The sequence below is a fragment of the Maniola hyperantus genome, chromosome 25, assembly GCF_902806685.2.
Source record: "Maniola hyperantus chromosome 25, iAphHyp1.2, whole genome shotgun sequence".
Classification (NCBI taxonomy): Eukaryota; Metazoa; Arthropoda; class Insecta; order Lepidoptera; family Nymphalidae; genus Maniola; species Maniola hyperantus.
Genome location: NC_048560.1, coordinates 3,264,566 through 3,292,405, shown reverse-complemented (window position 1 = coordinate 3,292,405; position 27,840 = coordinate 3,264,566). Strand labels below are relative to the sequence as shown.

Here is a 27,840-nt window from a genome sequence, read left to right as displayed (position 1 = left end):
GCGGTCGCGGCTTGTTACGGACGCGTCCCATAGTTTGTTTCACGCTTTACAATGATAAAAATGAACTTCTTGGTGAATCAAAAAGAAAATACGACAAACGGTGTCATAGTATCATACAGACATCAGTGTCAGCAAAATATGACACACGAAATCCCATTCCGGAATAACATGAAACATGTGTAAATATTTAATTAATAAGAATTATGGATATTAGTAGATAGCCCATTTATTTTCTTTTGAGGTTTTATAACTACTTTATACATTATTATAACTATTCAATAAGATAATTTTACAAGTAATACAAGAAATACGTTTGAATAATTTGCATCACCTACTCGATTTGTACCGAGTTTGTAGGCTTTATATATTTATACTAAGTACCTAATACCATGACTATTGCTTAGATTATGGATTCTCCACCAGAGGTAAATTATATTATGCTAAAAGTCACATATTTTAGTAGGTACCTTCAAAGCATTAGGTATACCTACCATTATATTAGGTATACACCGAGTAGTAAGGTATACCTACCAGATTCTCAAAATATCAGATTATCATTCCTATCCATAGATTAATTTTATTATTATTGGTCTCGCTCCGCCGATTCTGACCATGCCAGACTAGCTTATGATTGTGATTCAATTATGGTAGGTACAGTTCAAATAACCATATTTCGAAATTACAGACAGACACAATTTTATTTATTAAGTATAATATAGGATAGGTATACTTTAAGAGGCAGCATTATACCCACTACCGAAGTGTGTAGGACTAGGTATTTAAATAGAACATACCTACACTATGCATAACGAATGATTTCTTAATTTTCAAGGAACACCAAAAAAAAGATATTCGGACAGCAAAATATGAAACGGTAAGTACTTCATACTTGTCTTGGGTAATTTTGAGTAGGCGGATCGTTAAACTGTGGTAATAATTAAAAGATGAAGTTTTACGGTAAATCTTGTAGGAGAACCTTTTTCTTGTGTTTTTGTAGTCTAAAGCCTTCCTAACCCCATTTCTAGTTATAATAGTCATAATCCATATCCATACTTCCATACTTAATATTATAAATGCTAAAGTGTGTCTGTCTGTCCGTCTGTCTGTCTGCCTGCTAGCTTTTTACGGCCCATCCGTGAAACCAATTTTGACGAAATTTGGTACAGAGATAGCTCGCATCCCGGGGAAAGGACATAGGCTACTTTTTATCCGGGAAAATTAAAGAGTTCCCACGGGATTTAAAAAAAACCTACATTCAAGCAGACGAAGTTGCGGGCATCATGTAGTACTTTGGAGAAACCTATGTCCTTCCCCGGGACGTAAGCTAACTATGTACCAAATTTCGTCAAAATCGGTTAAACTGTTGGGCCGTGAAAAGCTAGCAGACAGACACAGACAGATAGATATACAGACACACTTTCGCATTTATAATATTAATATGGAGGATGTAGGTTTCGCAAAAATATATTGATACATTCAGGACTACAATGTACCTACCTATGTTACAACTAAGTAGTACAATATCATAGCCATTATTATTCTAGTTGTGATTACTAATAGCTTTGACAAACAAAGCGAGCTTGCATGCTACCGTGCATGCTAGCGTGCGCCCAGACCTGCATTGTTTCTATTCGGGTTCAACGTTTTGGAAATTTCGAGATAAATCATTTCGACCGTCGGCCACCTTTGTAAATCACCGCCAAAATTTGCGGTACATTACCACATTTTCGTGGCGATTTTCATGGACTACGCGTGTCGCTGTGATTTCACGGACACCAACACACACACACACACACACACACGAGGTGCACCTACACACACACACGAGATGTGCCTATAGAACGCGACAGCTTTTTTTTTAAACCTTTACTTGTGAAGCTTTTTTTATTCAGATACAAGTTAGCCATTGACTGCAATCTCACCTGGTGGTAAGTGATGATGCAGTCTAAGATGGAAGCGGGCTAATTTATAAGGGGTACGGCGGTTTTATTAAATCCATACCCCTTTGGTTTCTACACGGCATCGTACCGGAACGCTAAATCGCTTGGCGGCACGGCTTTGCTGGTAGTACCCGTGGTAACTAGTCACGGCCGAAGCCTCCCACCAGACTAGACTAGAAATTAAGAAATTATAAAATTCCAAACCTCTGCCAGGAATTAAGCCCGGGACCTCCCTCTAACAAGACCACAGCGTTTACCACTGCGTAGGTTGTCAGAACTGTGGTAGTGAACCGTCACTGGGTTGATGATGATGGCAATATCTGTGTTTGTTCTGTCTAGGACGATGACTCCTCCCTAAGCACTCTTGAGCTGGAAGTAAACAAGTATTTAGACAAGGAATCTATCGATGACTACAATGACTATCCGGGGGTTGAGATGATCGACTATGACTATGCTGCTGAGAGAAAGAATATATATCCTACCAAGTATGATGATATTATCCTATATTTTGTAATCATGTATTTTTTATAAAAGTAGCGAGCAAATGAGCAGATAGATCACCTAATGGTAAGTGATTACCGCCGCCTATGAATACTGCCAATGCGTTCCCGGCCTTTCAGGAATGTGTTGCGCCCCGTGAATAACCCCATGTTGTAATCTATAGTGGGAACACTGCCGAAGGGAGTTGGTTCCACAGCTTGCATGTACTTGGAAAAAAAGGATCTGGCACAAAGATCCAACCAGTAATCTGGTTCATACTGAAAACCAGCGCTGTATGTTTTTGTATGCAAGATATATTATGGCATTTTTGCTGAGTAGGGACCTTTTTTTTCGGGTTGTGCCACACATGACATACTTTATTCCGGCGCTTCTTCTACTTGAGGTCTTTTGACTTTACTACTCAAGTATTAGAGGCGCCGGGATAACCTAACTGGTAATGTGTGGTACAGCTTTAAAAAATAAACATTTTTTCGTTCTTTCTTCTTAATCGTTGAGAGCTCTGGAGTCGAAATTGTAAACGAGTATGTATATACTTATTTGGGACATACAATATATCAGCTAGGTAAGTCCAATTTCGAGAAAGAAGTTAAACGCCGAATCCAACTCGGCCGGGCAGCGTACCTATGTCATCTCGTCCACTCAGTGCTTGAAGACTAAAGTCTTCGAACAGTGCGTGCTACCAGTGATGACATAATATTATGGATCCGAGACATGGTCGATAACTATGGGCCTCATAAAAAAGCTCAGAGTCACTCAGCGGGTGATGGTGATAGCTAGCTATGCTTGGAGTTTCTCTACGTGATCAAATCAGAAATGAGAATGATCCGTAGGAGAAGACGAGACGTCGGTTACTCTGGTAGTAACCGATGTCTTTCAACGGGTTGCGAAGCTGAAGTGGTCTCATATTGTTTGTAGTATTTTCAAATTGTTTGTTGTGTATTTTTCAGTGTAATAGAATCGACCGCTCATCTCATAAAGAGTTGTCTTGGCGCTGGTATACTTGGCATGCATGAGGCTTACATGTGTGGAGGAATTTGGACTTCATTGGGCCTGACATTCGTAGTAGGGTTCCTTGTGTCTTACAGTATGTGGGTAAGTATACTCTGTCCACGGAGAGAAGTTAGTATAGGGTGTAACCAAAACGCTAGCAAAAACTAAGCGTTATCTTCTAAATATATAAAAGGAAAAGGTGACTGACTGACTGACTGTCTATCAACGCACAATTCAAACTGGACGGATCGGGCTGAAATTTGGCATGCAGATAGCTATTATAACGTAGGCATCCGCTAAGAAAGGATTTTTGAAAATTCAACCTCTTAGCGGGTGAAATAGGGGTTTAAAATTTGAGTAGTCCACGCGAACGAAGTCGCGAGCATAAGCTAGTTGTTATAATATCTAAAATTCTAAACTCAATCCAATACTAATAACCATTTGCCTCATTTTGTAGTTTTAGTGATTTATTTTTAGTATTTTTCAAACCAATCAAATGCATAGCGTGCAAAACTGGTGTCAATGCCCTACCTACGACGCGGCATACTTACGCAACGTTCGTTGACCTCTAGCGTTAGTCAGATGTTTTATTTTCAATATATCGTGAAATTTTACAAAATGTACGATTTTTTAATATTTTCTTTTGTGGCATACCAGTAATCATCAGTACTATGACCTGTCTTCGTTTTTGCTGGTGTTCTACACGCATACAGACGGACAGACAGACAGCAGAGTGACATTAATAAGCTCCGTTTTTACCCTTTGGGTACGGAACCCCAAAAAGTAAAAGCAAAAAAATGAGATGAAAAAGAAACAGCGAAATATTTTCAACTTTACTGTCTACTCTTTCCCTAGATGCTAGTAAAATCAGCGCAGACAATGTATGGGAGGCTGCGAGTGCCAAAGCTGTCTTATCCCGACTTAGCAGAGGTTGCCATAGCGACGGGGCCTTTGAAGTCTTGCAGACGGTTTAGTAAGGCGTTTAGGTGATTAACAACATTCCACAAACTTTTCTTGGGTTCCGTAGCCGATAGATGTCAACGGAACTCTATTCAAAGTCTAGCATTTCACGGTATTTAACTCTCATTGGTATATTATTTAAAGTAAAATAAAATAAAAGTGTGCGAGCGTTTGCTGATGGGCCGTGAAAAGCTTGTAGACAGACAGACACACTTATATATGCTTTGGATTCGTACCTAACTTAATTACCCAAGTTTTCTAATCACTGTTAGTTACCCCCCGTATATTGTATAATATACAGGATGTAACTAGAACGCTGGCAAAAAAAACTTAGCATTATTATTATACAACCTAAACACAGTCCAATATCAATAACCATTTGCCTCATTTTATAGTTTTAGTGATTTAGTATTTTCGAACCCGCATTGTATAGCATGCAAAACTCGGGTCAATGACCCGCCTACGACGCGGCATTGACTCCGAGTGGCTTATCTACGCAACGTTCGTTGACCTGTAGCGTCAGTCAGATGTTTTATTATTTTGCAATATATCGTAAACTTTTACAAAATATAGGATTTTTAGTACATTTTTCGTGTTTTTTTGTAGTATCATATCAGTAATCATCAGTTCTATCACCTGTCTTCGTTTTTGTCAGCGTTCTGGTTGGTGGTGGTTCTGTATCTAATAATTATTAATTTTCATTCATAAGCACGTATAAATTTTCAATAATATCTGTCGCTCTATTTTTTCAGATATCTGACGGACATCTTTTTGTTTTTATACTTCAATGGTACATGTTGTGTTTTCGAAATAATGATAGCGCAGACACTTAAACAGGTAAGTTGCTTGGCTTCTTTAAATATAATATATATTTTTTGCAGTCATTAATACAGAAACCCAAGATACAGAGTGGTGGAAATAAATTAGCGCCTAGGTTTTAGAAATAGAAATAGAATTAATAACAAAATTACCTCTTCCAAGCATTAGGTTAACAATATCTGTCACCGGCTTTACTCACGTATTTAGTCGGCGTTAGCCCGACGAGTTTCGAACCCATTAGGGGTCCTTTTTCAAGGGAGTCACTTGGCGCACGCGTCGCGGTTGTGACTGCGAGCTGTGCGTGCCACTGCTCGTAGAGCCCGTTGTGAGGGTGGCTGAGGTGGGTGGCTTGAAAAAGGACCCCGGATGGGTTCGAAACTAGTCGAGCTAACGCCGACTAAATACGTGAGTAAAACCGGTGACAGATATCAGTACCCTTATTATAAATGCGAAAGTGTGTTTGTTTGTTGGTTGATGGTTTATTGGTTTGTTGGTTTGTTGGTTTGTCCTTCAATAACGTCGCAACGGTGCAACGGATTGACGTGATTTTTTGCATGGGTATAGATAAAGACCTGGAGAGTGACATAGGCTACTTTTTATCCCGGAAAATCAACGAGTTCCCACGGGATTTTTAAAAAACCTAATTCCACGCGGACGAATTCGCGGGCATCAGCTAGTTGTATATAATGGAAATCACTCACGATAGTTTAAACGCTACATTAGGTTAACATAGAAAGAGTTAAAAGTAACGACACATTACATAAGCGTTGGCGAATTTATTTTTATACATTAGATACATATTAATATCTTTGGATACTTATAAAGTTATATCAATGTCCTGCCTTTAAAGCTTTATTTAGACTTTGTAAATCAGTGGTAGGAAGCCGGTAAGACTCGTAGGTATAGTCCGTGACAGGTTGAGATGGCAAACGGGGTATGAGGCGGGGAGACGGCCCGCAAACCCGCACCTTACCCGCGCTCGTCCGCACCTGGTTAGCGCGGATCTTTGTGAGTGTGCGGGGCATTTCCTCCGCGATTGCCATCTCGACTTGTCGCGTACTATAAGTAAGGAAGACGGCACTTCGGGGAATACACGAGCACACGAGTTGGTAATGCAAATTCCTTGGACGCAACAATAAACTTTTTTAAAGTTTTTTAAGTGGTACCTACCTATCCAATTCCTTTTGTAGTAGGTAGTTTTTTTCATTTTCATTTTCCGTATCCTAAGGGTGCCAACGGGACCATATTACTAAGCCTCCGCTGTCTGTCCGTCCGTCCATCTGTCAGCAATAGGAAGAGAGTTGAAATTTTCACAGAAAGTGTATTTCTAATGCCGCTTTAACAACTAATACAAAAATTTCAAAATAATTTTTTGGACTTCTACGGAATCCTTGGTATGCGAGTCCGACTCGCACTTGACTGATTTTTGACAAACTTTCTTTTCAGGTACTAGTGTCAATAACAGACTATCAGATTTCAATGAGTTATCTTATTTTAATCATCACTGTACCTTTGGTTGGTTTATGTGTGATAAGAAGCTTGAAATATTTGGCACCCTTTTCAGTGATTGCAGATCTCATTGTTGGTAAGTCATCATCATCATAATCATCAACCAATAGATGTCCACACTGCTGGACATAGGTCTCTTGTAGGGACTTCCACACGCCACGGTCTTGCGCCGCCTGGATCCAGCGGCTCCCTGCGACTCGTCTGATGTCGTCCGTCCACCTAGTGGTTGTTGGTAAGTAGTTAAGTACCTACCTACAACCCGTTTACTAAAAGATTAGACCTGGCATCGATTAAAAAAAATTAAAAACTCAACATGTGGCAGACAAAAATATATATACATAGATATTTATATAGATATATATATATATATATAGATATTTATGTAGTTTATTAGATTCTAGTACCGTAGACCTATTCCACTTCTTGATACGCCTTACTCACAACCTTGAATGGGAAGCTGGAAGAAATCTCTGTTTAGAGATAAGCATTTCCGATGTAACTTAATTTATTATTACTTTGTAACTAATTTTTGGTACATGAATAATAAAAATAAAATAAATAAATAAATAAAAATTTAAATTTTTAATCGACGCCAGGTTCAATCTTTTAGTAAACGGGTTAATAACGAATTTATGCTAGACCGTTGCCGACCGTTCGAAATTTGTATGAGGTCACAGCAGACCGTGCCGTGAACGAGTCTTCCGAGCCTTATCCTTGTAACGTTTCTTCTTACAAAATAGGGTCTTGGACTGTAGTCATCAAAAGACAGGCAGACAAATAGAGCTATTATGACGTAGACATCCGCTAACAAAGAATTTTTGAAAATTCAACCTCTAGAGCGGTAAAATAGGGGTTAGAAATTTGTGTAGTCCACGCGGACGAAATCGCAAGAATAAGCTAGTTTAGTGATTTAAATCTAGTTAGTTACACCATCTATTGGCAATTATTGGAACTGCGTGGCCATGAGGTTGTACCCTCGTCTTGGCCTAGGCCAAACAAAGGCACTGCCTGGAAAACTCTTAGGTACCTAACCTAACATCACGCTTGATTTGATACAGTAGTACCAGTGTTTTCCGATATGTGGCGCTATATTGACTACACTTTCTGAAATAGTAACCTTCAAGTACGGAACCCTAAAAATTAATTAATAAATATTTAACTTACTAGCTGATGCCTGGGACTTTGTTCGCGTAAATGAAAGTTTTAAAAAATCCTGTGGGAACTCTTTGATTTTTCGGAATAAAAAGTACCTAGTCTATGTCACTCTCCAGAGGGCCTAACATGCGCCCCGCGAGAAAATTTTGTCTACGCATTATCTCGTGTTTTTTTCAAACAAATAAGACGAGTAAATGCGTAGACAAAATTTTCTCGTGGTGCGCATGTTAGGCTAGCTGGTCTTTAACTATAAGTGCATGGATATGCAAAATCAAGTCGATCCATGCTTTTTTGTGGCGTGACTGAATGACAAACAAGCACACTTTTGCATTCACAATATACAATAGTATACAATAGTATAGGGTCGTGCATCTAGTAAGAAATATGGCGAGTCCATTGTTACTTAAACTTTTTAGGGTTCCGTAGTGAACCCTTATAGTTCCGTCCGTCTGTCTGTCTGTCCGTCTGTCCGTCCGTCCGTTCTCGGTTAATCTCAGAGACTATTAGTGCTAGAAATCTGTAATTTGGCATGGGTATAAATATTAATCACGCCGACAAAGTGGTAAAATAAAATTGTGATAAATATTTTTTCTAGGGTAGCTCCCCTACATGTAAAGTGGGGATGATTTTTTTTCTGGTCTACTCCATTGTGGGGTATCGTTGAATAGGTCTTTTAAAAATACTGGGGGTGTGGCAACATCATTTTTCGATTTCTAAATCCGTTTGTAAAATAATTATGATGTTTTAAAGTGCTAATTTTTATTAGAGTCAAGTGCCCCCCGGCCCCCTTTTTATCAGCCAAATGGTAGTATATATTATGTAGGAACGTAAAAAATTCACAGAAGTAGTATATATAATCAATTTTAAAGGAAAACTATCATGCCTAAGTTGTGACTACGGAACTCTACACTGCGCGTGGCCCGCCACGCACTTGGTCGGTTTTTTTTTCAGTACTGTGCGTCCTCACAACAATGTACTACAGCATATCAGTAGCGGCAGACCTCAACAAACGGCCTGCATGGAAGAGCATGCATGGATTATTCAGATTCCTTGGCATATGCTTATACAGCATCAACGGGATAGGAGTCGCTTTACCTATAGAAAATAACATGCGGAGACCTGAGTATTTCAGGACAGTTTTGCAATGGGGTAAAATATATATTATATTAAAATAACCTATCTATGTGAAAGGAAAAGCTGACTAACTGACTGACTGATCTACCAACGCACAGATTAAACTACTGGACGGAGCTGGTTGAAATTTGGCATGCGGATAGCTAGTGTCAGATGTCCACTATGAAAGGATTTTTGAAAATTCAACCCCTAAGAGGGAAAAATAGGGTTTGAAATTTATGTAGTCTACGCGGACGAAGTCGCGGGAATAAGCTGGTAATATAACAAGCAAAGTTCGCACTTGACCGATTTTGTTTTCAGGAATGCCTTTCGTAGTGACACTGGTCATGATAATCGGATTCTTCGGTTACTGGGCCTGGGGTGAACAGTGCCATTCTCCTTTCACGATACACATGCCCACGAAAATGTAAGTTTTTTTTAAGTTAACAATTTATTTATTTTAGTTTTTAACTAATTTTTTTTTACCCGACTACGGCGCAGCCATATGGAAGGGTTATGATTTTAGCAGTCTATGTATGTATGTTTGTATCTATGTGCGTTCCACCGTAGCACCTAAACTACTGAGCAGATTTTGATGATTGAGGTGTCAATCGATTCGTTATTATGGTCCGGGTGACATGGATGGATGTTACATCCAAAAAAGTGGGGTCATCTTTACAAAGATCACTTTGTTGTCTGTCTGTCTGTCCGTCGTGTCTGTTAAGAAAACCTATAATGTACTTCTCGTTGACCTAGAATCATAAAATTTAGCAGGTCTTATAGCACAAGTAGAGGAATAAATCCGAAAACCTTGAATTTGTGGTAACATCACAAAAATTTAGTAATTAAAAAATAATTTACCAAATCACATATAGATGGCGCTGTTGTCATTAACTTGCACAGAAAAATGTTAAAATATTTTATACGGAACCCTTCGTGTGCGAGTCCAACTCGAACTTAACTGTTTTTTTTATTGGGCATAAGGTAGGCATAAAATGTATTTTCTTGAATCTTTCAGGATTCTCATAATAATGCAAGGTTTGCTAGCGATCACTTTGGGGGTCACATTTGCCGTACACTTTTGGGTTCCGTTCAGAATAATATGGCACTACCTTGCGAGGCATTTTAAGAGGTCAGTATGTAAATTCATATCCATACTGACCTTACTACCTACTTATTAGTAATATTATAAGTGTAAAATTCTGTCTGTCTGTCTGTGCGTCTGCTAACTTTTTACGGCCCATCGGTTAAACCGATTTTGACAAAAGTTACAGAGGCTAACGTTGCGTCCTAGAAATAGACACAGGCTAATTTATTTCCCGGAAAATGCAAGAGTTCATAAGGGATTTTTAAAATAGAAAAACTTTTCTATTTTGCCATCCATATACTAATATTATAAATGCGAAAATGTGTCTGTCTGTCCGTCTGTCTGTCTGTCTGCTAGCTTTTCACGGCCCATCCATTCAACCGATTTTAACGAACGGTATAGCGATAGCTTGCATCCCGGGGAAGGACATAGGCTACTTTTTATCCCTGAAAATCAAAGTGTTCCCACGGAATTTTCGAAAACCTTATTCCATGCGGACGAAGTCGCGGGCATCAGCTAGTAATATAATATTATTTTCTAATTTATTCCTAATTTCTTGTTTTTAGTAAGTTGTTAGTTGAGTAAGTAAAACAGAAGTGACAGTTCTGTTTCTGCCAATAAAATTAGTTAACTTAATATTTTACAATTTCAGGAAACGTGGAATTTGGGAGCGTTTGTTTAGGACAATATACGTCTTTCTGATATCCTGTCTGTCCATCGCATTTCCGAACTTGGGAACTTGGATGACTTTTGTAAGTGATAGTCTAGTCTAGATGTCTATACCAGTATTTGTTATGTTATATACACTCCTTTTTTAAAGCTGGGAAATGCGTTTACGCTTCCCCCCTCCTGGAAGCCAGCCAGCTAACCAGCCAGCCAACCAACTGGAGGGAAGGTATGTGGAACTCGCCGGCCGAGAGGCGACCGGAATACCCACTAAAACCCAGCGACGCTCCTGCGCGTCGCCTGGTGACTGGGTCACGGGAACGCCGAAGCAAACCACCGCGACCCAGTCAGCGACATCCGCCGAGGCGGACCCTCCACCGGGGACCCCGCTCACGAGGTCCCCACACCGAACGTCCGAGGCGCACCGACCAAGTGCGTGCGCCTCCCGACCCGGGGACCCAACGGGCGACAACTGCAGACTCCGCCTCGTCCGCTGCGCCCTCTGCTAGTCAGAGGGACACGCGGAGAAACCTTCCCCCTGCCAGGTCATTAGCCATGGCTAACAATATCCCCGAAGAGAGATTATTAGCCATGTTACCGGGGTGCACCGGCCCGAATACTACTCTTCCCCCTTGGATGCCCGATGCATCCAAAAGGGACCAGCAGCACCCAGGCACACTGGGAGGTTACCTGGCTGGCACCCCATGTTATACACTCCTTTGCAAAAAATGGGTAGGTTAGGTACAACAAACCGTACGAGCCCTTACCATAAAAAGAGATTTCTTCAGTTTTTCTTTTTCACTTTGCACAAATGTAATTAATTAATTAATTAATTTTGCTAATTCACACTTACCTAACTAAATATACCTAGGTCAATTTTTCAGCTGGGAAACTTCTTCACGGCGTTTTTAGTGTTTATATTCCCAGCGATAATGGAGACCTTGATAACGTGGAAGGAACCAAGGAAATTTATTTTTAGGTAATATTAATTAATTATCCATACTCCATACTGATATTATAAATGCGAAAGTGTGTCTGCCTGTCTGTCCGTCTGTTTGTCTGTCAGTCTGTCTGTTTGCTAGCCTTTCACGGCCCATCCGTTCGACTGAGTTTGACGAAATTTGGTACAGCGATAGCTTGCATCCCGGGGAAGGACATAGGCTACTTTTTAACCCGGAAAATCAAAGATTTCCTACGAGATTTTCAAAAACCTAAATCCACACAGACGAAGTCGCGGGCATCATCTAGTTATTTATAAACTAGCTTATGCACGCGGACGTAGCGTGGACTACACAAATTTCAAACCTAAGTTTGTTTCAGGTTTTCGCTACTAAAGAATCTTAGCTTCATACTTTTCGGTTTATTCTTAGGTGGAGGTGCTTTTTATTCGTGGTAAATAAAATTATTATATTATTTAATACAATGACTTTTATTTTAAAAATACCTAGTTTGCATACTTTGTTCTGTGTACCACATTATAATGCACTAGATGATGCTCGCGACTTCGTCCGAGTGGATTTAGGTATTTTATTAAATCCCGTGGGAACTCTTTAATTTTCCGGGATCAAAAGTAGCCTACCTTCCCTGGGATGTAAGCTAACTCTGTACCAAATTTCATGGAAATCGGTTAAACTGTTGGGCCGTGAAAAGCTAGCAGACAGACAGACAGACTTATCACAATTATACAAATCATAATATATCTACCTTTTTCCTATAAATATACAAACTTGTAGATAACTAGTATTACATACATTGTTTATAAAACTAAATGAAACTGGTTATTTACATAGCCTCATACCTATAGTCAGATAAGATTTAACGGTTTCACGGCTATCCATGATAATAAATAAATAAAGATAAAGAAGAAGGTGGTGGGGAGCGGTTGGATGAGGAAGGCGGAGGACCGTGTTTGGTGGCGTGCTCTTGGAAAGGCCTATGTCCAGCAGTAGACGCAAACAGGCTGATGGATTGGATTGGATTGGATTGGAACGAAAATTATCATCTTCATCTTAATATGTAAAGATAATAAAGACGTTTTAAAAGAAAGAAAAAAGATTTTGAAACTTTTTTAAGGTTCCGTACCTCAAGACAAGAGGAAAGTAGTCATGAACGAATAATTAGTACTATTCTGTATACTACTACTATACTATAATCTGGTACGATGCCGTGTAGAAACCAAAGGGGTATGGGTTTAATCAAAACTGCCATATCCCTTCCAGGTTAGCCCGCTATCATCTTAGACTGCATCATCACTTACCACCAGGTGAGATTGCAGTCAAGGGCTAACTTGTATCTAAATAAAAAAAATAAAAAAAAATATTTCCAATTTTCTACTATATCAAGTAGGGTATCGTATGGAAGGACTTCACCTGTGCATTCTAAAACAGATTTTTATTTATTTTTATGCATCATAGTTTTTGAATTATCGTGCAAAATGTCGAAAAAATACGACCGTAGTGCGGAACCCCCGTTGCGCGAGACTGACTCGCACTTGGCCGGTTTTTTTTAAACTTGTGTAAAACTACCTAAACCTGTTCATTCAAAATTTATTTCTAGCTTTGTTAAAATGTTACCAATAAGTAGGTATTTGAGTTGAAGAGCATTACAAAATAGCGTTAATGAATACAGATTGACACAATGAACGGACACACTTGTCGAATTGAGTGCCACCATGTCACCATGCACAGTGGCGTGCAGCTCATAGAGGCATAAAAGCACTGCTTACCCAAGAAATAGTTACCCTAGTTGAAATAGCTTAATGCTCAATGTAAGTAGGTACCTTCCTAACTACTGCTTACCCTGGCTTTGACCCCTGTGCACGCGACTGACCATGCATCGGTGACATGGAAATCAGTGGCACACGGATTTCACGCGAAATTATTTGAATGAAACTAAATGAATAATTTATTTATCACATATGGGACTGCTTGTACTACTTATGATAATATGTTAAGACTTTGCTACCGGTTCGGAAAGAAGATTCTAGTGAGAATAGCCGATAAGAAACTCAGCTGTTGCTCTTTTTTCAATTTTGAACAGTTACCTACCTGTAATATTGATCTCTTTTCAAGTTTTACTACATTTTTTCCTGAGATTTCGTCTGCTTAGATAGATATAGGTTTTTAAACCTAGTCGATCGAGGCAATTGCAACTATCGGGAAAATTCAACCTATCTAATTATCTTCATAACTAACATTATATAAGATAATTAGATAAGTTGCATTTTTCTGGTATACCTAGTTTTTTTCATTTCACGAAGGCGAGTGGCTCATGTTTGTGTTTTAGTTGTATCGGTATAAGTAAGGTAGGTACACTAAATGTGTGCGTTTGCGAGCGCTTGCTCGCGACTGATTGGTCCGACATGCACGCACACTTACGCAATACCCGTGTATACGACGTAACCACAAGTAAAGTTCACTCGCCTTCGTGAATTGCAAGAACTGTAGTTGCAATTGCCTCGCTGGATGGTAAGTCCGTCCGTCTTTAGGTTGTAATGCCACCTCTATGCCTAATTTTGGCACGATATTATATTCAGCTATTTTTGCCTTCTATTATTATCTAGATATGATTTGAGCCATACATTGGTGCGCTGCCTATCTGCCTGCGTATTCCATAATGTTCTAACTGTAACCACGGCCGAAGCCTCTCATCAGACTAAGGCGAATGTAGAAATTATGAATTACCCATGCCGGGAATCGAATCCGGAGTCTCTCAAACATAAGACCTCCTCACTACTGTGCCAGTGAGGTCATCCAAAGTTAATTATTGAAATATGCAACTGTTGCATATTTCAATAATTAACTTTGGATGTCACAAAAAAATTGTGATGTTTCATAGAATATGATAGCGGTTCTAAGTAAAACTACCATTTTAGTATACTTAGCATTTATTTTTTGATAATTTTTCTACTAAGTACTATTATTTAATATAATATATACCTACATAATCGTAACTAAACAAAACCCCAAGAACTTTATAATAAACCACATCATTTCGTTACAGAAAATAAATAATAATAATTAGCTTAAAACTAGATTTCTATATTTTTTTGGACAATAAAGCATACCTACCTGTTCCTAACAATGGGCCTCATATTCAGAAAGCTCAGAGTCACTCAGCGAGCGATGGAGAGAGCTATGCTTGGAGTTTTTCTACGTGATCAAATCAGAAATGAGAAGATCCGTACGAGAACAAGAGTGACCGACATAGCTCAAAGGATTGCGAAGCTGAAGTGGCAATGGGCAGGGCACATAGTTCGTAAAACCGATAGACGTTGGGGTCTCAAGGTGCTGGAATGGCGACCTCGCACCGGAAGACGCAGTGTTGGAAGACCCCCCACTAGGTGGACGGAGGACGACATCAGACGAGTCGCAGGGAGCCGCTGGATTCAGGCGGCGCAAGACCGTGGCGTGTGTAAGTCCCTACAAGTAACCTATGTCCAGCAGTGGACGTCTATCGGTTGATGATGATGATGATGACCTGTTTTCTACAAATTATTCTATTACAAAATGTCCACAAAACGCTTCGGCTACAAAAAATATAATTGATAAACCCCATCCGAAAACCATTAAAAACATGCAAGCTCTAAAGTTATCAAAAGTGAGAGATTTTCTTTCGCCACTAACTTGTCTATTAAATAACAGTTTCTTGTGCTTTACATATCTTGAATAAGTACGTTGAGTTAAGCCAGCTTCTACAGAAATACTTAAAACATGATCAACTGGTTGAGTTAGAACAGAATGCTTTTTGAAATACATTACTGTGGGAGTATTGACAATCTTTTCGGGTAGAATCTGCAACTGTCTTAAACCATTGTGCGCTATCAAATGTTCAACTACGATTTCCTTATTGATTGCCAAAACAAAATCACTACGTTCAACAGAAATTCTATCTAATGTATCAGTGGCTTCATCGTAATCTAAAAGTATCCAGTTATTATAAATAACTGGTTCATTTTTGTAATATTCCCTAAGTGTAGCAGGACCTCCATAAGGTTTTTTACTCTTTAACACGCTCTCAAAGTCAGAGAAGAAGTTTTCATAATTTTCGTTCTTCAATGAACGTATCAACACTGCTTGGTAAGCACTTTTAACGATAAAACAAAACCATATCCAAGTATACACAATCAGTAAAAAAGGTCGCTTTTTAGGCATTCTCAATATTGGTACAGCTAAGAATAATGCCCATGAATAAAATAGTAAATTATACCTTATAGGACTTATTTTAACGACTCTCCTAATTTTTGTCCAAGTACTAGATTTTGTGAAAGCGTTCAATATAACAACTCCAACGAAGATGAAGAACAAAGCTATTCTTAAGTTTGTTTGAAATGGACTTAAAAGTTTCTGCCAAGCAGGCTTGATTGCTGGCAATTGTGCAATCCAAACTATGTCCATAGAATTATAAATGAAAGAAATTGTGAAATTACCATATTTGGTTGCGGTTACTGGTAAAGAACAAACTGACACGTCGACACGGTCGTTGAAAACGTCACCCAAAGAACCAGTCCAATTATTATGTTCATACTTCCCAACGTCATTGCCTTCTATGGGCGTCTTTATTTCCAATGATGCGTTCAAAACTTTAGCTACTAATTTTATAACATCACCATCACCTCCAGATGGCTCCATAGTAACGTTATTCAAATACATAAAGGGGGGTTGCTCGAAAGTAGATACAATAATTGGGCATTCAAAAAAGTTTTTCAATTTATCTGGATACAAATCTTTGAAACAATCATCTGAAGTAGATGTGTCTGTGATGTTCAAAGTATATGCTTCGCTATTGACGCATTTTTCTGGAAGTACAATGTCATAAGAGAACGCCATAAATTCATCCAAGGTTTGCGCTCTTAAGTATACGACATTTATAATTAACACTTTGGATAGTGCTATAAAAATTAAGGTCTCTTCACAATCTTCATTATTTGGTGATGTGCAAATGATGATATACTTTCCTGAATTATCATATTTTGATTCATCCAGCCATTTAATTGTATCAATTAAAGCTGCGGTATCTTTTCCAAATATTATATACTGAGGTACAGTGTTGCGATAGTGAGGGATGAATTTTCCGAATTTCAAAATCACTGATTGTTTGTAATTACTCAAAAATGATTCCAATGCAACCACATATTGAAAGGTATTGAACATAACTAGGGTGACATATCGCCAATCAAAATTGTAGTAGGCAATCTTTGCTGCAGTTTGTCCAATTTTTTGTAAAGCTTCGGGTTCTGGAGTTAAAAAGTTGTCTGTATAGTTACTCATGATTTCAATACACAGTGCAGCAAAATCACTTAAACTAAAAAAAGGCACACAGCTATGTTTGTTTTATAAATACAATACTGATCGTTGATTGCCATTTTACATGTCTAGCCGTAATGGTTATTAAATTTTCGTTACGCTACAGTTTTTTTTTCTATATTTTTAACTGTATGCCATTAGTGAAATATTAATAGACCTTGATGGCAGTACAATTAATTGCTAAACGTAATGATTATATTTCTTCGTTTTTTAATACACATTTCAATAATAAACAGAATAAATGACGAAACCCATCCAATTAGCATTATTATATAGCAGCCAGTGAAATGTATTAATTTAATCGGCTTCTCTTGATCTGCCGATTTTCCCACAAAATGTGAAACGGTATTATTTTTGAAAATAGTTTGCGGGAATCCAAATTCACATAACCTTTTCAATATTCTGTTAAGAACCAAAGTGAAAGGAGAATACTTTTTCAAAAATATACCTACAGGACTGGAGACGATTTGTCGAGGTAAAATATGTAACTTTCTACCGGGTTGTTTAAGAAACTGCTGCACAACTGCTGAATTTATCGCTAAAACGTACTGCATTCCGTGTGTTAAATTTAACATTGTAGTTTTAATCTCTAAAATATCTTTATCCTCCCAATTTTCATATACTGAAGGAGTTTCAATATAGTACTCCTTTAAAGCCGCACCTCCACCAAAGGGATAACCTGCAGCAATAGCATCTTCTAGATTAGAAAATTCTGATGAATATACTTCTGTTTTCAACGAATTTATCAAGTGTACCTGATAAAATGTGCGCATTAAGAAACAGTACCAAATCCAAAACAATATCAAATACAGCACGGCCATTTTCAAAGGATTTATAGTAACTGGCAGGCCCATGCACATTTCCCATGCCAAAAATATCACCCTGTCAGATAAATGGTCAGAATTTATTTCGTGCCATACAGACATGCAGAAGTTAGTTTTGAAAAACACTGCTAGAAACACCACGAATAAAAAAGAAAGGCCTAAAGCTATCCAAGCGGGTAGCTTAAATGGACGTAGTAGCTTATAATAAGACGGTTCAGGCTCTGGAGGATGAGTTATCCAGATTAGTGTACACGTGTAGTAGAAACTGGACAGTTCGAAAGCACTGTACCTCGCTTGGGTGATACTGGCTGATGTCATGGAAATGTTTGCTAAATCGTAGTAAACGTCACTGAGAGAGCCAACCCAAGATCCATTGTCGTCAAGATTTCCCCACCCATCTCCTCTACTCGGCTGCATAAGCACAAGTCTAGCGTTCAAGGCATCAATTATAATCCTTAACAAATCTCCATCAGCTCCTGAGGGTACACCATCATTAATATACATTAAAGGGGGTTGAGGAAACGTCGACACTATTAACGGGCATCCGTACATATTTCGGAATGGCATAGGAAATATTCCAGCACAATACTTTGATTCATTTGTAGATACACAAGAGTCCCAATAGCTTACTTTTATTGGCAGTGTATTTTTGCATTCTTTACCGTATTCATAATAATAACCTGTGGTGCCATTCTTGAATATATCATTGATGAATATAACATTCATGATTCTGAGGTGCCACAAATATTCTAAAGCTACTACCTCGTCGCAATCTTTTCTTTCACTGGATTGGCATATGATCAAATACTTGGATGATGTATCAAACATCTGTTCTTTCATCCACGTTACTAAATGATGAATGTCATCCAAGTTGGTTCCAAATATAACGAATTGTCTTGTGGTCATCGTGAATCTCGGATTATACGAATCGCTTGCAACCACTGCATTTTTTTTGTACGATTGTAGAAACGAATTAACACCACAAAGAAGAGTCGTGTTAAAGAAAACAATTGTCACAAATTGCCATTTGAAGTTGTAAAAGGCAATTTTAGCAGCACTTTGAGCCATTCTCTCTATACTTTCGCAATCTTTTGAGGTTATGTTTGTTATTAAACTACTGTTTAATACGGCCATGTTCCGCGTTCGTGTTAATTTTAACAATTGAATAATATGCATGCACGGCTTAATGCAGCCACGGAATAGGGGTAATTAAGTCAGGGGTGGGGTAAAATAGATGATTAATGTTAAATTTTAATAACCATATGATTGATTAAAAGATATGTCGCTTTTTTAACATAAAAATCTATTACTGACTTTTTGTTGATCGAGCACAATTAGTTAGCCCTTGATTGCGATCACAACACGCAGTCTATGATAGTTTAGTAACTTAAAGAATTGGAGCAGACTATACCTACCTACCTCTGAATGATTCCTACGAGGCATTGTACCGGTACCAGGGCCGGCTTAAGCATATTCGGTGCCGGAGTACAAAAGTTAGCCTGCGGCCCCCCACGGCACCCCCAAAATTAAATTTAGGTACTCAAATATTGATAAAGCGCAAGCGAAGCGAGCGCGTAGTTTTTTACAATACTGCCCATGGGAGGCACATAATATTGTTTTTCCTTTTCGGCAATTTCAGCCATTACCTTTTTGGTATTCCCATGGCTCTACATTTGTAAATAGGTCATCAACAAGTAAATTAATTATTTTTCTGAGCGTGACAGCCCTATCTTAAAGTACCTAATTTAGATTTAAAAATAAATGGTATCTAGCTTTTGATTACAGGTTAACAATAAAATGTTTTTAAATGAATTATTCATTTAAAAACATTTTAACTATCACCAACATAATATTATCTACTAAGTAAATATAACTCCATGGATCGATCATCGATTGCTATTGCGCTGGAACCATGTCTCATTAACATCGATATGACGTCATTTTGACGTCAGCTGAAATAAAAATACACCATCAGCTCGAAATTTCAGTCTAGTGCTGACGTCACTAAAATGGCGACCACGCGCATTAGCAATTTGCGGAACATATGATAGCAAAACTTTGAATGACTTCAGCATAGTCCTGATGTATGGTGCTGAAAATTTCCACACACACACAATGAAAAATGACCTCATCCACAAATTCATGTTGGTGTAAGCAGAGCAGTGGCGTAAGTTTAACTGTAGTCAAAACACATTAATTGGAATATAAAATAGATTTATTTTAATATGTAATATAGAAAATTGATTGATTCATTCAATCAAGAAAACAGAAAAACAATGTACACTATGACATACCTCCCTATCAGTACCCCATGAGCGAGACCAATAATTAATCTATGCAGTACCCTTATTATAAATGCGAAAGCGTGTTTGTTTGTTGGTTTGTTGGTTTATTGGTTTGTTGGTTTGTCAATCACGTTGCAACGGAGCAACGGATCGACGTGATTTTTTGCATGGGTATAGTTAAAGGCCTGGAGAGTGACATAGGCTACTTTTTATCCCGGAAAATCAAAGAGTTCCCACGGGATTTTTAAGTAACCTAATTCCACGCGGACGAAGTCGCGGGCATCAGCTTGTATTTATATAACATCTAATTGCTATAAGTTTTCGCCTTCATTGTACATTTTCAAGGCTTTAGTCTCTCGCGAACTATCTTCATGATACGAATCTTGACTCGGAGGCAATGAGTCGTTTTTAGTGTTTAACTAACTAATTATTTAGTTTTTAGTGCAGTTTTTAGACTAAGTAAATCAAAAAGTATTAATTTAAAAAATATTTTTAAACTATTTTATTTATAAATATAAAAATGGAAATGAATTCGAATCATGTGAGTATTTTTTATTATTTTATTATATTTTGCACGCTCGATGCATAATAGCGTATTTAAAATATGAAATGTGGTTTCCTTAATTAACACAATAATTATTATGATAAATAGCTTTTTTTTTACATATTTTATTGTTTGAGAATACATGTTTTATTCATATTAAGTATAAGTACTTAGGTAGGTACATATTTTTACTTATTATGGAAATATTATGTTTTGCTTGTAACATAATTAAACTTGAATTTACTAGAATGATTTTATTCTATTTTTAATTCATTCGCATAATGTCACAGTTTTGAAATCAAAATAATAATATATTAAAAAGTGAGAGTCTAGAAAAAATGTTACCTATCTAAATAAAATACGTTTTAGAAAATATTAGTTACAGAAACAAGAGTGAATAGGACCCTTCTAGGCAAACGCGTCCCATCTTAGGCCACATAGTGGCCACATCAGGTATGATCGTGGTCAAGTGTGGTAATGAATTTTTTAAAAAAACTAGCCTATCCCCGCGACTTCGTCAAACAGATTTTTATTTATTTTCATGCATAATAGTTTTTGATTATCGTGCAAAATGACGAAAAAATGTAACGACTTTAATACGGATCCCTCGGTGCGCGAGTCTGACTCGCACTCGGCCGGTTTTTTCAATTTAAACAACTGTAGCATAAAACTAAGGCGTCAAAATGTATTAAAATGATTTTGATTAAGTAGATTCTAATGTAGAGTTAATAGGAACGTGATAGAGTTAATAGGTATGGTGATAAATATGACCTACAGCGATATTATTACGTACCTACATTTGGGGAAGTCAGCTGCGAATCATTCATTCATTCATTAATCATCAACATCATCAACCCATCGACTCACTACTGAGTACGAATCTCCTCTCAGAATGAAAAGGGTTTTGCTTTAGTCTACCACATAAGCAAAGTGCAGATTGGTAGACTTCGCACACCTTTGAGAAGAACAAATTCTGTCTTTATTGCGAATATGGGTAAACAAAACAGTGTAGATGTTACAAAAACAAAAAGGTCAAGCCAAATTCTGTCTATTAGGTGCTTTTATGTGCAAAACTCCAAGTTAATGACGGACAGCGCTATCTGTAGGTATGTGATTTAGTAAACTAACATTTTTTTAGTGATGTTACCACAAGTTCACGGTTTTCAATTTATTTGCCTTTACTTGTGCTATAAGACATACTTACCTGCCAAATTTCATGATTCAAGGTCAACTGGAAGTACCTATCTTATAAGTTTTTCTTGACAGACACGACAGACAGATAGACAACGAAGTGATCCTATAAGGATTCGATTTTTCCTTTTGAGGTACGGAACCCTCAAATTTTACGCACGAAACACAGACAACCTTTACCCACGAGCACTTGTCATTATCTTATTTGTACAACTGAGATATGACTGAGATCTAATACAGCTGAATATCTAGACTAACATCAAATAAATAGTGCAATTATTAAGATTAAGTTGGATGTAGTTCTCTTTACACTAGATTTTCGAGTTTTTAAGGCCAAAACTTACTTTTATTTTGATACTAGCTGATGTCGGCGACTTCGTACGCGTGGATTTATGTTTATAAAAATCCCGTGGGAGCTCTTTGATTTTCCGGGATAAAAAGTAGCCCATGTCCCTCTCCAGGTCTTTATCTATACCCATGCAAAAAATCACGTCAATCCGTTGCACCGTTGTCAAAAAAATTTATCCCGGAAAATCAAAGATATCCCACGGAATTTTGAAAAACCTAATTCCACGCGGACGAAATTGCGTGCATCAGCTAGTTTAGAATACTTTATTGCACACACAAATATATACATACAGAAAAACAATAATATATATAAGCTACAGAAGAAACTATACAAGAGGGTGCAAAGGCGGCCCTTATTGCTAAAGCAATCTCTTCCAGGCAACCTTTGCTAAAATAATAAAATGACCACTATCTTGCTTCTCTAGGTAAACAGGACACAAAACCAGGTAGAATTTGATCCAGAGAATAAACCACCCCCCCAACCACCACCGGAAGTTAGGAAGAGATTCGTGGTACACGCAGAAAAGGATTCCTTCGACTTCGTCGCACATAGACAGATTAAGAAACCTACGAAGTAAGTTTTTATACCATAAAATATTATTACTAAATACTACTACAGTGCGTGTTGCCAGTCATGACATAAGTAATATGGATCCGACACATGGTCGCTAACTATGGGCCTCATAAGAAAGCTCAGAGTCACCCAGCGGGCGATGGAGAGAGCTATGTGCGGAGTTTCTCTACGTGATCAAATCAGAAATGAGGAGATCCGTAGGAGAACTAGAGTAACCGCCATAGCTCAACGGGTTGCGAAGCTGAAGTGGCAATGGGCAGGGCACATAGTTCGGAAAACCGATAAACGTTGTGGTGCCAAGGTGCTGCAATGGCGACCTCGCACCGGAAGGCGCAGCGTTGGAAGACCCCCATAGGTACACGGACGGCATCAGACAAGTCGCAGGGAGCCGCTGGATTCAGGCGGCGCAAGACCGTGGCGTGTGGAAGTCCCTACAAAAGCCGGCCCTACAAAAGACGCCCCTCACATCCGCACAACCCTCGCGCTAACCTGGTGCGGGCGAGCGCGGATGACGAGCGGGTGTGCGGGGCATGCTCCCGCCTCATACCCCGATTGCCATTACGACCTGTCGCGGACTATAAGTAAGTCATATTATAGGTATTTAACACAGCTTGTTAGTAAGACTCTTAGATAGTATACTAGCTTTTGCTCGCGTCTTCGTCCGCGTGGACAAATTTCAAACCGCTATTTCACCCCCTTAGGGGTTGAATTTTCAAAAATCCTTTCTTAGCGGATGCCTACGTCATAATAGCTATCTGCATGCCAAATTTCAGCCCGATCCGTCCAGTAGTTTGAGCTATGCGTTGATAATCATAATCATAATTTATTATTGCAAAATACACGTTTTATAGGTGGTACAGCAGTCAGGTCGTGTATTTACAGTCAGTCAGTCAGTCACCTTTTCATTTTATATATTTAGACTTTAAAAAATGGCAATGAATTGTTTCATTGAACAAAAACCCTGGAAAGTAGGTCTTAAGGAAAGAGTTCAATATCACATGATTTTGAAACCTGTTTTTAGGGTTCCGTATCCAAAGGGTAAAACGGGACCCTATTACTAAGACTCCGCTATCCGTCAGCCTGTCTGTCCGTCTGTCACCAGGCTGTATCTCATGAACCGTGATAGTTAGACATGTGAGATGTATTTCCGTTGCCTCTATAACAATGAATTCAAAAAAACAGAATAAAATACATATTTAGGTAAGGGGGCTCCCATACAACCAACGCGATTTTTTTTGCCGTTTTTGTAGATACTGTTACGGAACCCTTCTTGCGCGAGTCCAACTCGCACTTGGTTGTTTTTTTTTCTAAATTTAAATAAATTAGGTATTCTATCCACATTGTGTATCGGGTTTTTGGCACGTGCAAAACTGTATTTTCAATGTTATTTACATCATCATAAACCAATAGACGTCCACAGCTGGACATAGGTCTCTTGTAGGGACTTCCACACGCCACAGTCTTGCGCCGCCTGGATCCAGTGGCTCCCTGCGACTCGTCTGATGTCGTCCGTCCACCTAGTGGGGGGTCTTCCAACGCTGCGTCTTCCGGTGCGAGATCGCCATTCCAGCACCTTGGGACCCCAACGTCTATCGGTTGTACGAACTATGTGCCCTGCCCATTGCCACTTCAGCTTCGCAACCCGTTGAGCTATGTCGGTTACTCTAGTTCTCCTACCTTATTTACATCTCTATACAATTAGGTAACAGTCTTTGATAACAATGTCTTTTTCCTCAACTACGGGAAGCCCAAAAGGAGAATTATGTGGATAAGCTGTATGTATGTCCGTTAAGTAAGTAATTAAATGTCACTTGCTTTAACGGTGAAGGAAAACATCGTGAGGAAACCTGCATGCCTGAAAGTTCGCCATAATGTTCTCAAAGGTGTGTGAAGTCTACCAATCCGCACATGGCCAGCATGGTAGACTATGGCCAAGACCCTCTGAGAGGAGACCCGTGCTCTGTAGTGAGCCGGCTATGGGATAATGGGTTGATCATGATGTCATGATGAGGTACTTAAACCCCGATATGTTATGAAGATTATCAATTTTATTACTTACCTGTTCTGCAGAAGTTTTGGGCACAGGGTTTTTCATAAGTAAGTACACTCTGAGGTCAAAAAACCGGCCAAGTGCGAGTCAGGCTCGCACACTGAGGGTTCCGTACTACAGTCGTATTTTTTCGACATTTTGCACCATAAATCAAAAACTATGATGCATAAAAATTAAAAAAAATCTATTTTAGAATGTACCTACAGGTAAAGAACTTTCATATGATACCCCTCTTGATATACTTATCTTACTTCGAAAATTGAAAATATCTACTAAATTATTAGTTCAAGTCCACAATTTAATTTTTTTCTTGTGATGTAACCACAAATTCACGTTTTTCAGATTTTTCCCCGAATCTCTGCTAGAAGACCTACCTACCTCCCAAACATGATTCTAGGTCAACGGGAAATACCCTGTATAGGTTTCTTGACAAACAAACAGACAGACAGACAACAAAGTAATCCTATAAGGGTTTCGTTTTTCCTTTTGAGGTACGGAACCCTGAAAAACAAAAATACTTGAACAGAAACCAGTTACCTGTGATGTACGTTTGTATCAGAATTTCCTTATAGCGTAGGTATACAGAATTAAATGAAATTGGATTTTCCGTGTCTATTTTTAATTGTAAGACACATTACTTAGTAATTTACATCCTAACAAGCAAACTATAGGAAAATTAGGTACTCATTTGATCTTGATAAATATTATTAAGAATCTTTCGTGCAAGCATAAATAGTCCGCGACAGGTCGAGTATGAGGCCGTTTTTAGGGTTCCGTGCCTCAAAAGGAAAAACGGAACCCTTATAGGATCACTTTGTTGTCTGTCTGTCTGTCAAGAAACCTATAGGGTACTTCCCGTTGACCTAGAATCATGAAATTTGGCAGGAAGGTAGGTCTTATAGCAGACATGAGGGGAAAAATCTAAAAATCGTGAATTCGTGATTACATCACAAGAACAAATATTGCTATTTTCAACTTTCAAAGTAAGATTACTATATCAAGTGGGGTATCATATGAAAGGGCTTCACCTGTGCATTCTAAAACAGATTTTTATTTATTTTTATGATTACATATGACATAGTTTTTGAATTATCGTGCAAAATCTCGAAAAAATAAGACTGTAGTACGGAACCGTCGTTGCGCGAGCCTGACTCGCACAGCCGGTTTTTTTTTTGATTTTCTATCTTGTCTTTTCCAGTACTCTAGAATCTACAGGACACTTGATAAAAGGATGTCTGGGCGGAGGCATAATGGGCATACATGAGGCTTACATGAAGAGTGGGTTATGGACGTCACTGGTTTTCACCATCATCTTCGGATTTTACATCGCATATTGTGTGCACGTGAGTATTCTAATTTTCACATTATAATAATAGAATAATGATTATTGTCTTCTCTTCTGTTCTATAAATTGATTGATTGAGCCTGAATAACTCAACGAGTATAGGAGTGGACTGAAAACCGCAAGGTCGACGGTTCAAACCTATTTGTTGCACTATTGTCGTACCTACTCCTAGCACAAGCTTGACGCTTAGTTGGAGAGGAAATGGGTACATTAGTCATTTAACATGGCTAATATTCTATATTTTAAAAAAACCGGCCAAGTGCGTGTCAGGCTGGCGCAACGAGGGTTTCGTACTACAATCGTATCTTTTCGACATTTTGCACGATAATTCCAAAAATATGATGTATAAAAATTATTGCGCAGGCGCAGGTGAAGCTCTTTCATAAGATACCCCACTTGATATAGTTATCTATATGAACAAATTTTTAGTTCATGACCACAATTTAAATTTTTTTGTGTGATGTAACTACAAATTCATGGTTTTCAGATTTTTTCCCGAATGTCTGCTAAAGGACCTACCTACCTGCCAAATTTCATGATTCTAGGTCAACGGGAAGTACCCTGTAGGTTTCTTGACAGACCGACAGACAGACAACAAAGTGTTCCTATAAGGGTTCCGTTTTTCCTTTTGAGGTACGGAATCCTAAAAATAGTATAAAACAAAGTCACAATAATATCACAGTTTTCATTTTAGATTGCATCATCACTTACCACCAGGTGAGATTGCAATCAAGGCCTAACTTGTATCTGAATAAAATAAAATAAAAGTTTTTCTTCCGGCGCTTCTTTTGCTTGAAACACGTTGGGCTCAGGTGAAAGAAGCGATGGAATAACAAGCTCTTAGTTAGAAGATGTGATGTGTGGAACAGATAGGTATATAAACGTATTTTCTTTCATTCAAACGAAAACCAAACTATGTTCACCGCTATGAAGAAACTCCTCCTAGTTAGTTGAAGTCCCAAACGTATAAAATATAATCCTGTCCTAATCCCTGTGTTTACTTACTTCCTGTTTATTTGAAGTAGTAAATGATAATAATTGTAATAGGTATTATTGGTAAACACTTGAAATAAGTGTAAGTATTAGTAGGTACTTAGTACCTATAAGTCCCATAAATTGCTATTGCGCTGGAGCCATGGATTTTTATTTTATTTTATTTAAATTTTTTACAAAATCATAGGATTTTTATATGTATATTTTTTTCGCGTTTTTTTGTGGTATCATATCAGTAATCATCAGAAGGTACTATCACCTGTCTTCGTTTTTGCTAGCGTTCTGATGGTTACATCCTGTACTAGCAGAAACAAAAAACAATTTTCTGTTTTCCAGATACTAATAAAGTCAGCTCAAACCTTGTACAGGCGGCTGCATATAACAGAGCTATCGTATCCAGATCTCGCAGAGGCCTCGCTAGAAGTGGGCCCCTTCCCTAGCTTAAGAAAATATAGTAAATGGTTCAGGTATGCACCCTTGATAGTACTAACGACCTTTAAATTCTGTCCCATCGGCTTAGTTGGCATAGGAACTACTCGCAAAATGAAAACATCAGGCGAAAACCTGCATGCCTGAAAGTTTTCTATAATGTTTTCAAAGATGTGAAGGTATTTTTTTTTTCAAAATAATCAAAATGGCAG

At 38.3% G+C, this 27,840-nt stretch overlaps 4 protein-coding genes across 5 annotated transcripts in view; 2 read left to right on the top strand and 2 right to left on the bottom strand.

Moving 5' to 3' along the window:
* The first annotated feature begins 325 nt into the window (after positions 1-325).
* Positions 326-12,152, top strand: LOC117993774 (proton-coupled amino acid transporter-like protein pathetic). 2 transcript variants are annotated; one of them, XM_034981604.2, is made up of 12 exons: positions 326-425; positions 2,280-2,425; positions 3,389-3,533; positions 4,287-4,417; positions 5,144-5,228; positions 6,657-6,795; positions 8,826-9,023; positions 9,309-9,414; positions 10,006-10,119; positions 10,727-10,826; positions 11,625-11,719; positions 12,061-12,152. In XM_034981604.2, the coding sequence occupies exons 1-12, from the start codon at positions 408-410 to the stop codon at positions 12,134-12,136; spliced, it is 1,353 nt and encodes a 450-aa protein (XP_034837495.1). In that variant the 5' UTR covers positions 326-407; the 3' UTR covers positions 12,137-12,152. The 2 variants fall into 2 exon arrangements, 1 of the variants encoding a protein (XP_034837495.1); XR_011238183.1 differs by lacking the exon at positions 12,061-12,152 and having other exon boundaries at positions 10,006-10,123; positions 11,625-11,644.
* Positions 12,153-14,684: 2,532 nt separating this feature from the next.
* LOC117993972 (glutamate receptor ionotropic, NMDA 2C-like) lies at positions 14,685-17,022 on the bottom strand. The gene has a single exon (XM_034981850.2). It carries the CDS (start codon positions 17,007-17,009, stop codon positions 15,234-15,236), a length of 1,776 nt encoding a protein of 591 aa, XP_034837741.1. The 5' UTR covers positions 17,010-17,022; the 3' UTR covers positions 14,685-15,233.
* Positions 17,023-17,218: 196 nt separating this feature from the next.
* On the bottom strand, positions 17,219-19,003 carry LOC117993971 (probable glutamate receptor). Its single transcript, XM_034981849.2, has one exon. The coding sequence runs from the start codon at positions 19,001-19,003 to the stop codon at positions 17,219-17,221; it is 1,785 nt and encodes a 594-aa protein (XP_034837740.2).
* Positions 19,004-20,495: 1,492 nt separating this feature from the next.
* The window catches only part of LOC117993772 (proton-coupled amino acid transporter-like protein pathetic), a 12,391-nt gene continuing 5,046 nt past the window's right edge, over positions 20,496-27,840 (top strand). Inside the window, exons 1-4 of the mRNA XM_034981602.2 lie at positions 20,496-20,695; positions 22,663-22,811; positions 26,060-26,204; positions 27,536-27,666. Coding sequence (XP_034837493.1) covers positions 20,675-20,695; positions 22,663-22,811; positions 26,060-26,204; positions 27,536-27,666 — 446 coding nt within the window. The 5' untranslated portion in view covers positions 20,496-20,674. The remainder of the gene's footprint in view (positions 20,696-22,662; positions 22,812-26,059; positions 26,205-27,535; positions 27,667-27,840) is intronic.